Consider the following 15842-nt stretch of genomic DNA (forward strand, 5'->3'; position numbering starts at 1 on the left):
GAAATATACAATTAGAAAATTATCACTTTGTAACAGCAAAGTAATAGTTAATTAAGCAAAGATTATCAACTTGCTAATAAAGCCAATGGGTCCAACACTGTTGAAAGACAAGATATCTACCCTTTGGCAAAGTATCATCTCAAGGATCACTTCTAACTTGCAGCACTGTACCTTTAAAACAAAGAGATGCAGATAAGCAAATTTAGCATCCCCCATAATGGAAAGAACTGGTAATGTGTCCTCTGATGTGACAATATTCAAAGTACAGAACATCATGGAGGGCCTGGCTGGCTGAGTCAGAAGACCATAAGACTCAATCCCAGGTTGTGAGTTCAACCCCCAGGTCGGGTGTAGAGATTACTTAAGAATAAATAAATAAGCTTTTTTTTTTTTTTTTTTTTAAGATTTTATTTATTTATTTGACAGACAGAGATCACAAGTAGGCAGAGAGGCAGGCAGAGAGAGAGAGAGGGAGAAGCAGGCTTCCTGCTTGAGCAGAGAGCCCGATGCGGGGCTCGATCCCAGGACCCTGGGATCATGACCTGAGCCGAAGGCAGAGGCTTTAACCCACTGAGCCACCCAGGCGCCCCATAAATAAATAAGCTTTAAAAAATATAGTTCAAGAAAATAATTTCACCTAACTCTCACCATGAAACTAAATTATGAAACATTCTACAAGACAACTGGCCAGGTGCCCCTAGTCGTCTTTAACCTCCTGCCTTTTTCTTTCTTTCATAAACATGACTTATGAAAAAAGAAAAAGGCAGGAGATTAAAGACGACTAGGGGCACCTGGCTGCCTTAGTCAGAATAGCATGTAATTCTTGATCTCGGGGTTGTGAGTTCAAGCCCCACATCAGGTGTACAGATTACTTGAATAAAATTTTTAAAATAAAATAAAAAAATAAAGAAGACTGAAGAAACCCAACAATCAAATGTAATGTGACTGGATCCTAGACTGTAAAATATAAGAGACATCTTAAAGATACTGTGAGGGGTGAACTGTTACCAGGTCTGCAGTTTACTTTCAAATGGTTTAGCAAAATAAAGTATATGCAAGAGAGGAGGACCTAAGATAAATATGGCAAAATATTGCTCGGGGTGAAGAGTATATAATACAGGACCAAAAAAGGGGGATACTATTCTTCCCATGTTTCTGCAGTTTTGAATTTCTTAAAATAGAAAGATGGGTGTGGGGAGAAAACATGACTCTTTCCTGTTTATTCCACACGGTGACAGACATTTCTAGTTTTCCCTAAACTTCAAGTCTCATTTAATGATCTGCGTTCTTTTTTTCATTACCTTTTCCTATGCATCCCCAATCATCACCATACGCAAACCTGTGTCTGTGACACACTATATCCTGGAATGTTTTCTGGAAAAGGTGACCTCATTCCATGAGTGTATTAGAATTTAGTCTTTTAGAATTAGAAATTTAGTCTAAATTAGAATTTAGTCTACACATTTGGATATACATTTCTTTTTTTAAAATTTTATTTATTTACTTGACAGAGATCACAAATAGGCAGAGAGGCAAGCAGAGAGAGGGGAAGGGAAGCAGGCTCCCTGCTGAGCAGAAAGCCCGATGCAGGGCTCGATCCCAGGACCCTGGAATCATGACCTGAGCCAAAGGCAGAGGCCCCAAACCAATGAGCCTCCCAGGCGCCCCTGGGTATACATTTCCTAAAGCAAACTAGAACTTTTTATTTGTAGATTAAAATATGTTGCCTAACCCAAATTACCTGAACATTAAATTTTATTAATAACTCTAACATTAAAAAGTTATAGCCTGAAATTTTTAAAAATGAAAATCCCAAACATTATGCTTAAAATTAGAACACCAACAATTAACCTCTGAAATAATGTATTAAAAGATCAAGCATCTAATTACTTCTAAGTTCAAAGTTTAGGCTGAAGTTCACCTTTCTGATCCCACTATGTATCATGCAGTCACCCAAGATAAGCTAATTCCAAGTTTCACATGCACTTTTCAATCCTTACCTCTCTCCATAATTTTCTTTAATAGCATTGCTGACACATTCATCACTCATTCACTCCTCCCTAAAACTCTTTTCCTCCCATCCCTTCTGTAATATGGTTCCCTCTGGGTTCCTGTCCCGATGGAAAACATTTAATAACTACAAGCACATACTGTGAAATTAGAACACCTAAGTTTGAATCCTGAGTCTGCAGTTTCCTAGTTGTGTGAACTTCGACAAGTTAGTCTATGATTCGAATTCCCTGTATGTAAAACGTGGATAACACCTTCTTTCAGGGTGTTTTTGGAAGATTAAATGTGTATAAAGGTTTTTCTTTTTTTTTCTCTCTCTTTTTTTTTAACAGTGACAGGCATCCCAATAAGAACCACAGCATATGAATCTTGGCCATTCTTCCTGCTATTACTACCTTTCTGCCCCAGGTGCTCCTGAGTCTCCTTCGCAGGCTTTGCCTTATTAGGCTTTTGAATGTTTATATATGTTCCCATAACTGTGACATCCATTGTTTCTTCACTAGAGACACTCTACGACCAGTAAAATCCTCCACATTCATAGTTTGAAGTACCATATACATGTTAATGACACCCATATTTCTATTTCTAGCCCAGAGCTCTCTAGCAAAACTTACAATGTACACATTCTACAGCATAATGAACACTTACACCTGAGCAATCCATCAGCATCCCAAGTGCAATAAATGCAAAGCTAAACTCAATATTTATATTACTGGCTGTGTCTTCCTCCAAGGTTCCCTGATTTACGTGATACACTCTTGTTCAATGATTCTGGCCAGAAATTTGTCAATTCTATTTCATAAATATCTCTGTTCATCATCCCATCTGGAACTGGGGGATTTATTATTTCTCACTGGGTAAACCAGCCTTCTTGCATTTAAGTCTGACACCCTGTAATTCATTCTCCATAGTCCTGTCAGAGTTATCTTTCCAAAAAGCAAATACAAACTTCTTAACAAAGAGAAACCAGTCCTTCATGATCTGGATCCTGGCCATGCCTCCAGTGTCCTATCTTGTACTACTTACCAACCCAGGGAACTTGCATGTTTGTGCCAAGCACATATTGTGTCCTTGACAAATACTGTTCCTTTTTCGGTAAATACATACTATCCCTTCTTAACCTAACACTTATATATTCTAATCTATGCTGAAGTCACGATTCCCATTTCTAAAACAGCATGAATGACACCTGCCTACTCTTTACTCTTTTCTCTCCAAAGTCCTACTATGAACTCCTAAGGCCTCATTTTACAGCTATCACAGTACTTAACCAGGCGATATTTTAAACTGTGTATTTGCCGATCTCCTTCCATATAGAAAGAACTTTAATCTTTTACCCTTGGCACTTAAAAAAAAGTACTTAAAAATACTTACCACACAAATATACATTAGGCACTCTTCCTCAAAAAAAGTACATATTGAATTCTGCCTCATTTAAGCAGCTCATAAGTACTTCAAACTCCAGTTGGCACTTTTGACAGAAACTCTTTTGTTTAAAAAAAAAAAAAAAAAGCCTTTTCCTATTAGTTGAATGCTTTTAAAAACCCAAAATGGAATATACTACCACCCTTTGAAAACAAAAGTTTAAGTTATAAAACAGAATGGTGTAAGAAATCACTGACACAGATATCAAGCACACTTGTTTCCATCTTACATAAAACTTGAGAATTCTGTACCTCCATTACATTGACCCCTTCCATTAAATTTACATAGCACCTTTAAGTTCCGCATATAGCACAGGCAAGATAAAACAAGGCAAATTTATTCAGGAAAGCATTAGGCATCTATAAAGATGACAAAAGTTCAAAGCTTAAAACATAACCTAAAGTTCACTGTTCTGCTATAGAGAAGGCAGTGGGGTGCTACTAGACTGAGGAAGTTACTGATGAATCATGTGACCCTGAGCAAGACATTTTACCTCTCATGAGTTCAGTTCCTTTATCTGTATGCAACTCTTATCACCAGCTCTTGACCTCGCCAGCTACAATATTTCTAGAAGCACTATATATACGTTCACAAATACATGCTGGCAGTGTTGCTACTTTAGCTACGTACTAAGTGTTCTGTCCAATAAGCCCCACTATCTCTGCCACATGACAAAGCCTAAAGCCCTCCAGCTGCCAAAGGTTTAGTTTATAGGAAAGTAGTGGAGAGTGTCTAATATTGGAGAAAAAACAAACAGGCCGGTTAGGCCTCCATAATCTAATATTCTCAGTAAAGCAGCTTGTTCACTTTTTATTTACAGCAAGACCTCAGTTTAACAAGTCCAGGGTCAAGTCAAATAATAATCATAATGTCACAGAGCTCATAATCACTCCACCTCTTCCAAAGAAGAGGGCTCCGTCACATAGTCAAGCTCATCATGCCTGGCTGCTCCTCACTTTTGTCCAATCCTCTCGGGGAAGTTCCTCACTCTCTTTAAAACAAAATTTTATGGTGCTCAAACTCCTGAATGGCTACAGTTTTCTTCTCAAGGTGGAAATCTCTAATACATGTAAAATGAGGTGCCTAGAAGAGATTCCGTCTAATGAAGGCCCCATCCAGATCTATATTCTCTATCCAGTTGAGTTTACAAATGAAGGCCACAGGGCCCCACAAGCATAAATAAGTTCTTTTACTTTCCAAAAACCCTCTGAATGTGCATCTGCTGTAGAAAAAAGCACAAGAGAATCTTTGTTCTGCCACCCTTAGGGATGTGCACAGTGACTCACTAAAAAATGATTCCAAGTACAATGGTGTGCTTTCGCCAATTGAGAAAAAACCTCTACAAGTCTACATTTAAGGATAATTCTAAATTCTGAAATAGATTAAGGACTATAAGAAAACATCTTACATTCTTACAGTCCTAGCTCCCTCTTCAACTTTTCACAACAAAAATAAGCTATTTTTTAATACCTTTTTCTGACTGTAAAAAGGTAATTATATTAGCACCTAGCTAAGGATGTAATTTTTGCCCAGGAAAAGTTTTAAGTCATCTGGTTAAAATCACATGAGAAATTAACACCGATATTTATCTGCATTTCTCTCAGATGTCTCTCCTACACATGTGTTTTCCGTAAATGTGTTTTTAAAACCATAGAAAAAAGGAGTCGGTTTCATGGTATGACTACATTTCTTCTATCTGTATTATTTATAAAGAACTACCAGGTAAAATAGTCTCTATGGCAACTGTACTTTATTCATATTTTATTTAGAGAGTATTATTAATAGCAGATTTGGCCCTTTTTGTCAAACTTCATCAGTCTTTTCATCCTAGCACTTCAAATATTAGACCAATAGAAACCACCACTAGAAGAGGAGGGAAACAGTATTTTTCACCTTCCTTTTCTTCTTAAAGTCATTTACAAATATGTGTATACCTATGGGTTCCAAGTACTGCATACTATGCACTGGACATTAGAATACCTTGTCTTCAAGGAGTTCATATTCTAGCCACATACACAAACATGCAAGTAATCATAACAAGCAATTACTGTGGTGAAGGAAGGTGTGAAGTCTCCTAGGAACACTGAGAAGTGGAAAAGTAAGGAAATCTGCAATTTTGCAGGTGAGCACTGGAGATGACACTTCAGTGAGGAGACTGAACTTGCCAAGTCAGAGGATGGCTTTCCAGTCAAAGGAAATGGCAAGCTAACAAATATGCTACCACTTACTGAGTGTTTATTATGACAGGCACTTGCTAAATATTTATTCCACACAATAATCCCAAAATGGTATTTGGTCTTAGAGATATTAGGCAGCTTGCCCAGGATCATTCAAAGTCTCAGTGCTGGAGCCTACATTAGTTTGAAGTAGTCTTGCCCAAGCGCAAAACCCAAGGCTATAAATACTGCTCTAACCATATTTTCCCAACCTGTATAAAGCATAGAGAGAGGAGAATTTGACACAATGGACAATGCTTCTCACCTCTGTCTGTGTATCAGAACTACTTAAGAAGCCCTCTATAAGTACTAACGCTTAACACTCCATTCCAAAAGGTTCTAACACAAGAAACAAAGGGTGGGCATAGACATTTAAAAAAAAAAGTTCCCTACATTGAGAGAGATAGCCTAGAAGGAGAAGTAAGGTGTTTCAATATTTTAAGTAGTTAAAATGCACGTCTTTGGGACGCCTGGGTGGCTCAGTTGGTTAAGCAGCTGCCTTCGGCTCAGGTCATGATCCCAGCGTCCTGGGATCGAGTCCCACATCGGGCTCCTTGCTCATCAGGGAGCCTGCTTCTCCCTCTGCCTCTTCCTGCCATTCTGTCTGCCTGTGCTCTCTCCCTCTCTCTCTCTGACAAATAAATAAATAAAATCTTTAAAAAAAAAAAAAAATGCACGTCTTTGGGGGTAGGGGATGATGAGGCTAGAGTGCCAGGCAGAAGATCATGGAGGACTTTACCTCTCCATACAGATTCACAAAAAGTACTTGTTGCCTTTGCTTTCTTAAGTCTTATTCTCTCTTCAACCCATCGCAATCAGGATATTTATTCATTAGTCTAGTGAAATCATCCTAACAGACATAATCCAAAGAATTTATCAGTCCTCCCTCTTCTTGAACTCTCAAAAGTATCCGACATTAGTGATTAGGGATTTCTCTCTGAAATGCCCTCCTATAGCAGCACTCTTCTATTCTCATCCTACATCTTTAACAATTTCTTTTCACTCTCTTTTGCAGGTTTCTTATCTTTGTCCCATCCCTTTAATAGTGGAACACCCAAAAGGGCTGTCCTACCCTCATATCGCTTTTTTCCCTTTGTCATTCCTATCAATCTCATGACATCGCGTATAACCCATATGCTATACAGACTCTCAGACCCACAGCGTGGTTTAACCTGAAGCTGTCATTTCTTAGAGAACATCATTACCCGCATCCCCTGCATGGAGTCTAAAACCACTTCCAAAATTTAATTTCTTCCCACCCTAATTCTGCTTAATAATGCACTCTTAACCAGGCAGCTACCCAAATCAACAATCTAGAAATCATCTAAACTGCTCTGCGCTTGCACCCAGTCCAAACCTGTTTCCAACAAGCAAAAGACAGAAAGCCAGACTTAACCTGAAACTTGTGAAGAACATAAGGGCAGGGGTGTATGTTGGCCTTAAATGCAGCTTCTGGAGTTGAGAAGCAATTATCTCAAAAGTAGGTTTGGACAGAGTGGGGCAGACAATTCAAAAGGGTAGCCAAAAGGGTGAATTAGGATAAAAAGGATAGGCAGATGGAGATCAAGGAAATCACCAAGAGGGGTGATTCGAAGTCCAGTCCAGAGGTAAAACACAAAAAAACAAGTCCTCTTGGTTGCTACAAAGAATATACAGCGTATGATTGCACTCAAATGAAGTTCAAAAGTAGGCAGAAAACATTTACGGTTTAAAAAAAATTTTTCAGGGTACCTGGGTGGCTCAGTGGGTTAAAGCCTCTGCCTTCAGCTCAGGTCATGATCTCAGGGTCCTGGGATCGAGCCCCACATCAGGCTCTCTACTCAGTGGGCAGCCTGCTTCCTCCTCTCTCTGCCTGCCTGCCTTTCTGTCTACTTGTGGTCTCTGTCTGTCAAATAAATAAATAAAAATCTTCAAAAAAAATTTTTTTTTCCTCTTGGAAAGGGTACTGATTGGGAAGGGCAAAGGGGGAGTTTCTGGAGAGGTGAGAGTATTTCATACCCCGATTTGAGTGATAACTAAATGTAACTGTAAAAACTAAGCTGACCATCTAGTTAGGATGTATGGACTTCACCGTTGTGTGTGTTATAGTCCATTTCAAACTTTAATGAAAAAGCCTGCTGGGAGGCAGATACTCCCAATTCCAATCAGTGACCACTTGGGCCAATTCTAGCTCCTCACTATCTTATTATCCCACAGGCAACTGCCTTATCTCACACCTGAACTACTTTATTTCCTATAACCAGGACCCTATCTCCTGGTTTTCCTGTGATACTCATATAATCATTAATAATCTTCTCTTTCATTCATAAATGTATCCTGGTTTAGAGAAAATATATGTTTACCCTACGTATAAGCCTTCCTGCTTTTGTTATACCGCCCCATCTCCTCCCCAATATATCTTCAACAACACCCACAGAGTAAATCTGTAAATCTGACCTTATTTTCAGGCTTTAAACCTTCCAGTGTTTCTCCTTTATTCATAAAATCAGGTTCAAATCCTTGAAATGATTCAACCTTGCTAGTATATCCAGTATATCCAGCTAGTATATCCATTTAACCCCCAGACACAATACACAGTATTTTGCAAAGTTTATTATCACATCCCTCCCAAAGAGCATTTTTAGACATTTTTTCTGAAATGCTGCCCCACCCTCAATTAAATACTAAGAAATAAGATTCTGCCAGGCAGAACTGAGTTTTTTAAGGCTACAAACCATTAACAAGGTCTAAGATTTTTTTCACTACTCCCCTAAAAAATAATTTTTGTAGAGCACGTGGGTGGCTCAGTTGGTCAGTTAAGCTTCCAACTCTTGATTTTTGGCTTAGGTCACGATATTGGGGTCATGTGGGGCTCCCCAATCAGAGCGGAGTCTGCTCCTTCCCTTTCATGAGCACACATGCTTTCTCTCAAATAAGTAAATAAATATATCTCTAAAAAAATAGTAATAATGTGTGTTCCTTTGGGGATGGTATCACCCCAGCTGGGAATGCATGCTCACCAAGTGGCTTCTTGTTCCACACATATACTTTTCCTTCACTCTTCTTGCTCTCTGCCCAGAATGACTTCCCTTCTAGATGTCGTCCACACAACTATTCACCATGTTTAAGATTCCATTAACTGCTCATCAAAATTTCTCCTTTTCCCACTTGCAGTCCAAAGTATCCCATCCATACTTTTGCCACTAATAACCTTAACATTTACTAATGTTTCCTTGACTGTTTCCTAACTCACTGAATAGGGACCATATCCCAATTTCTTTCCACAAAAACAGTGTATTTTATTGTGTCTGACATATTTATTAAATGAGAGGGCATATTAATGTTATTACGTAGGTGAGATAACAATACAACTCATTTACCTCAGACAGCCCTTCTTTAATGTGTTATTTTGACATAAGTACTAATGACATCTCTTTTAACTTGCAAAAATGATTTGGATAACTTATACTGGTAACTTATCTAGGCAGTGGGCAATTCTCATCAAGAGTGAAAAATGGTGAGATGTATAAAATAAATAAAATGACTCAAGTACAAAAGTCAAAACGATATAAGGGCATGAAGTAGGGTAGCAGAGCACAGGAAAAAAAGGTAGACAGAGACTTAGGACATAAAAATTTAGTGGTCAGTTGGACAGAGAGAAGATTATCAGGGAGAATCCAGAGTCGGAACATGAATTAGCCTGAGCAACAAAATATTCTGTTTTTTGAGGCTTCAATTTAGGACTAGTGATTAAAGAACGTGGAGGACAATTTAATTGATATATGGATCAAAAGCACATGAAAGGTGGGTAAGAAGGACCAAGTGTCAGTCTATAAATATTAAGTGAAGCCAAGTTGTTGAATGAGGCCTCCCAGGAGGTACAAAATCAACAGTTCCATCAATAGAAACTATTATATTTTAACAGGAGGACCATACAAAATGAATTCTAAATTTTGTTTTTACACATTTATTCATTATTTAGTACATGCAAAGCATGACATTAAATACCTATGGAAATGAACCCTAAGAGAGGTAAGGAGCTCACTCTGAGGTAAAAAGAAAGGTTATTGACAAAGAATGGTGCTGCATATGGACTGAGCTGAGGAAGGGCCAAATTCAAGACCTTAATTTTGACTGTAATATCTTTAATTTGGCTAGAAGAACTCAAAACGAGTACCTTAACAGCTTTCACTGATAAAGAGCTTCACAGAGTACCTAAGTCTAAAATATTCCACTTAAAAAAAAAATCTTTGCGAAGTGGAAAAGGTAATCAGAGAACTAGCTCAGAAAAGACAATGGGCTGTGAAGCAGGAATTATGAAGTCAGAGAAATAGCCAGAACGTAAAAACCGTGTTAGAACATAGTTCTAAGTTGTATACTGTACAACACATTTCCATGTCTGGCTCAATCAGATTAAGTTTGAGATGACAGTTTCACGTAAGAGCAACAGATGGTTCAAAATAAAGGGACTCTTAGTTTTGTCCCAGAAACACAGAGAAAACTTCTATACTCATTATACAATGCAAATATCTCATTACAAGATTATAAGACAGTGATTCTTAACCTATTTGTCTATTTTTTGATAATGCTTCACACCCACTAAGCATTCAAGAAAAAATAAGTTGAATGTATTTTATCCTCTTCTATTACACACTTAATTCATTTGGCTTTTCTTTTCCTTGCACAGTTTGCTCAAACTCGTTCTCTTTTGCTGGTCTCTGCTCTTCTCTCCCGATGCTGTAGTAATCAAGTGTGCCATGAGGCTGTCTGTGGTCCTCTTCTCTTCTTTGTATACACTCACACCACCTTGGTAATTTCATCTAGTCTCATGACTTGAAATACTGCCTACCAGAGAATGAATATAAAATTTCTATCTCCAGCCCAGCCCTCTCTACAGAAATACAAATTTGTATACACAACTCCTTACTCGCCATTTCTAATAGACATTTCAAAACTTGACATGTTCAAAACTGAATTCCTGATTTTCCCTCCCCAAACCTACTTCTCCATAGCAGCTTTCTCCCATCTCTTTGACGCCAGCTGAAACTATGATGCCAACTGAAATTCTTTGATAACTCCACCACTGATTTTCAGGCCAAAAACCTTGAAACCCTCCTCGACACTTTTCTTTCCCCCAAAGCACATGGTTAATTCATTGCCAAATTCTGTTGGCTAAACCTTCAAAATATTTCCCTAAATGATAACTTCTTACCACCTGCATTATTATCACTTCAGTCAAAGTTACAATCAGCTCTTCCCGACTTCAAAGTGACAACCTTCAACCGATGTGCCTGCTTCTTTTTACCCTTGCTTCCATAAAGTCTATTCTCAACGCAGCAAGCAACCAGGGGGCGCTTTAAAAAAGTTAAGTAGGATAGTATCACTCCTCTGCTTCAAAATCTTCTGGTGACCCCCTTTCACACAAAGTAAGAGTTAAGGAATTTCCAATGACTTACAAAGACCTTAATGATATACTCCCTCCTACACTATTACTGCCTCTCTGACTTCATCTCTTAAAAATCTCACCCTTGTTTACTCTCCTCCAGTCACTTAACAGCTCCTTGATACTCCTTGAATGCACCAGACATACCCTCATCTTGGAAGTGCATGACTATTCCCTCTATTTCAAATGCTTTCCCCATATATCTCCAGAGCTAATTATATCACATGCATCAAGCCTTCAAACAAAAGTCATCTTCTCAGAAATCACAACACTGTTCAACCAGTGTTGCAACCCAGCCCTTGCCCGTTTCCAATCCCCTTATTCTTTCTTAAATTAGCCATTATCACATTATTTAACTTACTTGATTCTATTTTTCCCATCTCCCCCCTTGACCCTTCCATTAGAATGCCAAGCACCAGTAGGGCACGCCTGTTTTGTTCAATGATACATCCCAGTGCACAGAACAGTGCCTTGAATTTGTAAGATTTCAGTACATGTTAAATGAAAATATAATAAAATTGTAAGAGTCCACTAAAAGAATAAAGGTCTCCTGAAAAGAGAAATGTAATTTGATTAAATTCTCACAAACAAATCAGCACTTTGATTCAGGTTACCACTTCTTTACTCATACTTGGGTACTGCAAACAAATTCTATACTCACTGGAAACCACTGCCAATAAATCAAACAGTTACCATGTTATGCTGCTAGATCTCAGCACTCTAAACTGTATTGTGGGCAGTTGGTCAGCATTCCCTTAAACAATGCTGCTGTTCCAGTAAAACAAGATGAGTACTTAACGCGGCACACATCTGCCGACATAATTTTCTTAATAGTTTAGAAAATCTTCTAAAACCAAAAAGAAAGAAACAAGAAACAAAGGAGGAATATCTACTAAGACTCAAAAATGGGCCATTCCGAAGTGGCTAATTATGCTATTAAAGAGAAGTAAGATTTTCCTATTAAACTGTGAATCTATCATAAATATTTAAAAGTAAAACTTACATTACAGATTGCAAGACTTGTGTAATAGTTTCTAATTATATAAAAACTACAGCAGATTCACCTGTGAAGACTTTCAATTAGCTCACAATGACATTAAGAATTATCACAGGGAATTAAAACACATGGGATAAAAAATGTAGGTCTCAAAATGAGGACTCTGGAAAGTGGCAGAATTTGCCTTTTTTCCATTTAAAGACCAGGATCCCCAAAACAAAGTTCACTTTGTTTAACCACAGTTACGCCTTGACTAATGTCATATCACAAAAGGTCAGCCCCAAGTTACTGAGATCCACTATGCAAAGCACTATAAATCTGAAAAAAACCCTCAAAAGTGGCTTAAGCATTAACCAAAACATTTAATTTCATGTGTTGCAACCATATACACGACAATCTAACAATCCCTTCACCGTCTTGTCAGTTATTGCTTTTTGGTTTAAGAAATATACCACTTATTACAGAAACTACCCCAAATCAAGGAAAACCTGCCCCCAAATCTAAGCACTCTATAGGGCTATGCAAAGTTAACAAGCTGCCTGTTCCGTGACTGAAAATTAGCCTTGAGATCAAATGAAAATCATTTAACCTGATGCCACTGATGCTAACCCAATAGAGCAAATTTTGGATTCACGCACAAAATACTGAAGAATTTCCCGCTGACAGTCAGAAAGTACCACCAGAACCGATCTTTAAATATGCATCACCCACCACCAGAATTCTTCTGACTGGATGCAAAGTCTTAAGCTGATTTTGAAAACTTTCTTTCCTAGGCAACTTCAAAGACCTTTAAAGAGAAGCTACTTTTTCATAATATGACTACTAACAATTTCTACTCCGTTTTTCTATCAACCTAGGGACACTCTCACTCCGAGACCCACATTTTGCCCTGAGAAAATAGGATTTTGTTTTGTTATCTTCTTATCAAAAACACTAGGAAGTTACCGGCAAAGACGGGTATGCGAGAAGACTGCACCTCGAGCAAGAAAAGCGGTCATCACGCCGGCGAGAAGGGCCTGGGTGAGAGGGGGTTGAGAGGAAGGGACGCAGAGAACACATAAACCGGCAGCAGGTGCGAGTCTCTGGCAAGGGGACAGTCGCCACAGGTTTCGGACCGACAGAAGATGCTGTCCGTTGGACAGCGGGACTCGCGCTAGCGTCCGACAGTCTTACCTCGGGGGTCCGCTCAGGAGGCTTCTTCTTCAGCGCCTGCCTAGCGCCGGGGTCCACGGGTGAGTTCATGGCCGCGGCCCCCGCCCCCGTGCTCCCCAACCTGCCCTTAGCAGTCCACGAGACAGTACATTCACCTTAGGTAGGGGGTCTGCACCCTCCACCCCCGAGGTAGAGAACTCCGGACCGCCCCGGGGTCAGCGTTCAAACAAACAAGCCTTCGCAACACCCGCCCAGGGCCTCAGCCCACGCGCGACTGGCCAGAGGGAAGCCCGCACGGGGGCGGAAGGAGGGCGAGTGCGCATGCGCAGCAGGGCGAGCACGCAAACGAGCGCCCAAGGGCGTGTCTCCGCGGTGACGTAAAAACTCGGGCGGTGCAGTTAGACCTCTTCCGACCCTTCTTCGTGAGATTTGAAGACACTTCGCGAGATCTTACCTGAACCAGTCACGGGACCCGCCTCGGATTTGCGGTTTCAGCTGTTCCAACTTCCGGTGCAGGGACCGGAAGCGCACTGTAGGGGACTGAGCAAAAATAGTTTGTTGGGGCAGGACGGTAAGGGTAAGCGTTGTGGGGGGAGGGGTCTGTTTGTGCCCTAATCCGGAAACTCAGGGTGTGGCCAAGCCTGGGGCCAAGCTCTTATTCTGCAACGCCGGCACCCCTCCCTTGGAGAAAGTGCAGAAATCGTCGCTACCGTTCCGCGAACGGGGAAGTTCACTCTCTTCGGTGATAAATCTCTTGTGGAAGGAGACCGTCAGAAAGTACTTGCCCTGTCCATTACGGACGTACTGAGATTGGGGCACAGCAATTAAAGTCTCGTGGCCTTGAACAGGGATGGGGCGCCGGTTCTGTGGCCAGCTCCCTGTTAGTGCTGATTCGCGAAGGATTTAGGGCCGCCTGGACTCGAGTGACCAATTTCGCACTGCATTTTACATACTAGCCTGTTTCCCAACAGAGCGAATAAAGCCAACTTCCACTTATTTACTGGTCTCTTGGTAAGAAAAAAAGACCATTCTTCAGGATAGGCAGGCACCTGCAAATTAAGTTTTCATTGTGAGAAAACGGGGAATTCCAGAGCCCATTCGTTGTAGAACCGTGTTTTTCACTTCTGTCCCTTTGGCGCGCTGATGGGCTGCACTGGTCTCAAAGTTCCTTACTTCGTAGACATCATAGGCATGTTCTTTTTACTGAATTTTAAGCTTTCTTAAGTCTGTATACCACATCTAGGTACATCTTAGTATTTCTCACGGCAGTTTGCATAGCTCACTCAATTCAAAGTGATTAATGATTATTACGCTCTCCAGTTTTCTAATGACTTGCTGTATTTTAGAGAAAAGGTAAAAGAGAATTCAGGCAGCAACATATTTCTCGTACCTGGTAATGATGGCTGATATTAATAATAGTTTGGGGGCGCCTGGGTGGCTCAGTGGGTTAAAGCCTCTGCCTTGGGCTCAGGTCATGATCCCAGGGTCCTGGAATCAAGCCTCGCATCCTGCTCTCTCCTCGGTGGGGAGCCTGCTTTCCTTCCTCTCTCTGCCTGCCTCTCTACCTGCTTGTGATCTCTGTCTGTCAAATAAATAAATAAAATCTTTGGGGGAAAAAAAATAATGGGATTTTCTTTGAAAAAATATATAAATAATAGTTTTGTTTTCTTTTGGTCGTTGGACTTGCCCAGACTTGCAAGTTTACAAAATATTAGCCCATTTCTCTTTTGAATATGGGTCAAAAACCCTACTAGGAAAGTTGTGGTTCAGCCATTCTGGAAACTAACTGTGGAGACATTACAAAAGGAATTGCGATGACCCATGTTCGTCATTTTTTGTGTGTATAAACATCTTCTCAAAGATCTGCCTAGGATCACAAAAATGAGCCCTTATATTCTTCAAGGATCAGTTTCTAGGGCCACATAAATATTTTAAAGAGGAGAAAGGAATTAAAGCATGATGACCAGGAGCTTAGACTTTAGGGCAAACATCTCAATTTGTGTCTATAATAGGCCATTTCTATTTAAACCATTTGAGGCGTGCCTGGGTGGCTCAGTGGGTTAAGCCTCTGCCTTCAGCTCAGGTCATGATGATTGTGGGAAGAGCCCGCACCCAGCTCTCTGCTCAGCAGGGAGCCTGCTCCGCCCCCCTCACCCACCCTGCAGTGTGTTGCTCTGCCTACTTGTGATCTCTATCAAATAAAATCTTTAAACCATTTGAAATTATATAGTATCTCTTAAGTTTCCTTATCTGTAAAATGGGAATAGTAAAGGGCCCATTGCTTTGGGATTCTCAAGATTACATGAGATAATTCATGTGCAGTACTTCAGATGTTACCTACATTCTTTTATTACTTTACCTCTGAAAAGTGATTTCTCTGAAGCAGAACTTTACTGTGAAGAACTTTTTTTTTTTTTTTTTTTTTTTTTAAAGATTTTATTTATTTGTCAGAGAAAGAGCAGCAGGGGCAAAGCAGGAAGCAGACTTCTGCTGAGCAGGGAGCTCGATTCGGGACTCCATCCAGCACTCCGGGAACATGACCTGAGCCAAAAGCAGACGCTTAACTGACTGAGCCACCCAGGATTCCCTAGAAAGATTTTTTTTAATGCCTTATTTTTTT

General features: G+C 40.0%; 1 protein-coding gene across 7 annotated transcripts in view; it reads right to left on the reverse strand.

Moving 5' to 3' along the window:
- Nucleotides 1-13525, reverse strand: part of RAPGEF6 (Rap guanine nucleotide exchange factor 6) — a 187933-nt gene extending 174408 nt beyond the window's left edge. For all 7 annotated transcript variants that reach the window (XR_004380305.1, XM_032837628.1, XM_032837631.1 and 4 more), the window contains exon 1: nt 13244-13525. Coding sequence is in view for 6 of the 7 variants with exons in the window: in XM_032837628.1 (XP_032693519.1) it covers nt 13244-13312 (69 nt within the window). In the remaining variant the exon portion in view is untranslated. The remainder of the gene's footprint in view (nt 1-13243) is intronic.
- Nucleotides 13526-15842: the final 2317 nt, after the last annotated feature.

The sequence above is a fragment of the Lontra canadensis genome, unplaced genomic scaffold (genome assembly GCF_010015895.1).
Source record: "Lontra canadensis isolate GAN:19392208 unplaced genomic scaffold, GSC_riverotter_1.0 scaffold99, whole genome shotgun sequence".
NCBI lineage: Eukaryota > Metazoa > Chordata > Mammalia > Carnivora > Mustelidae > Lontra > Lontra canadensis.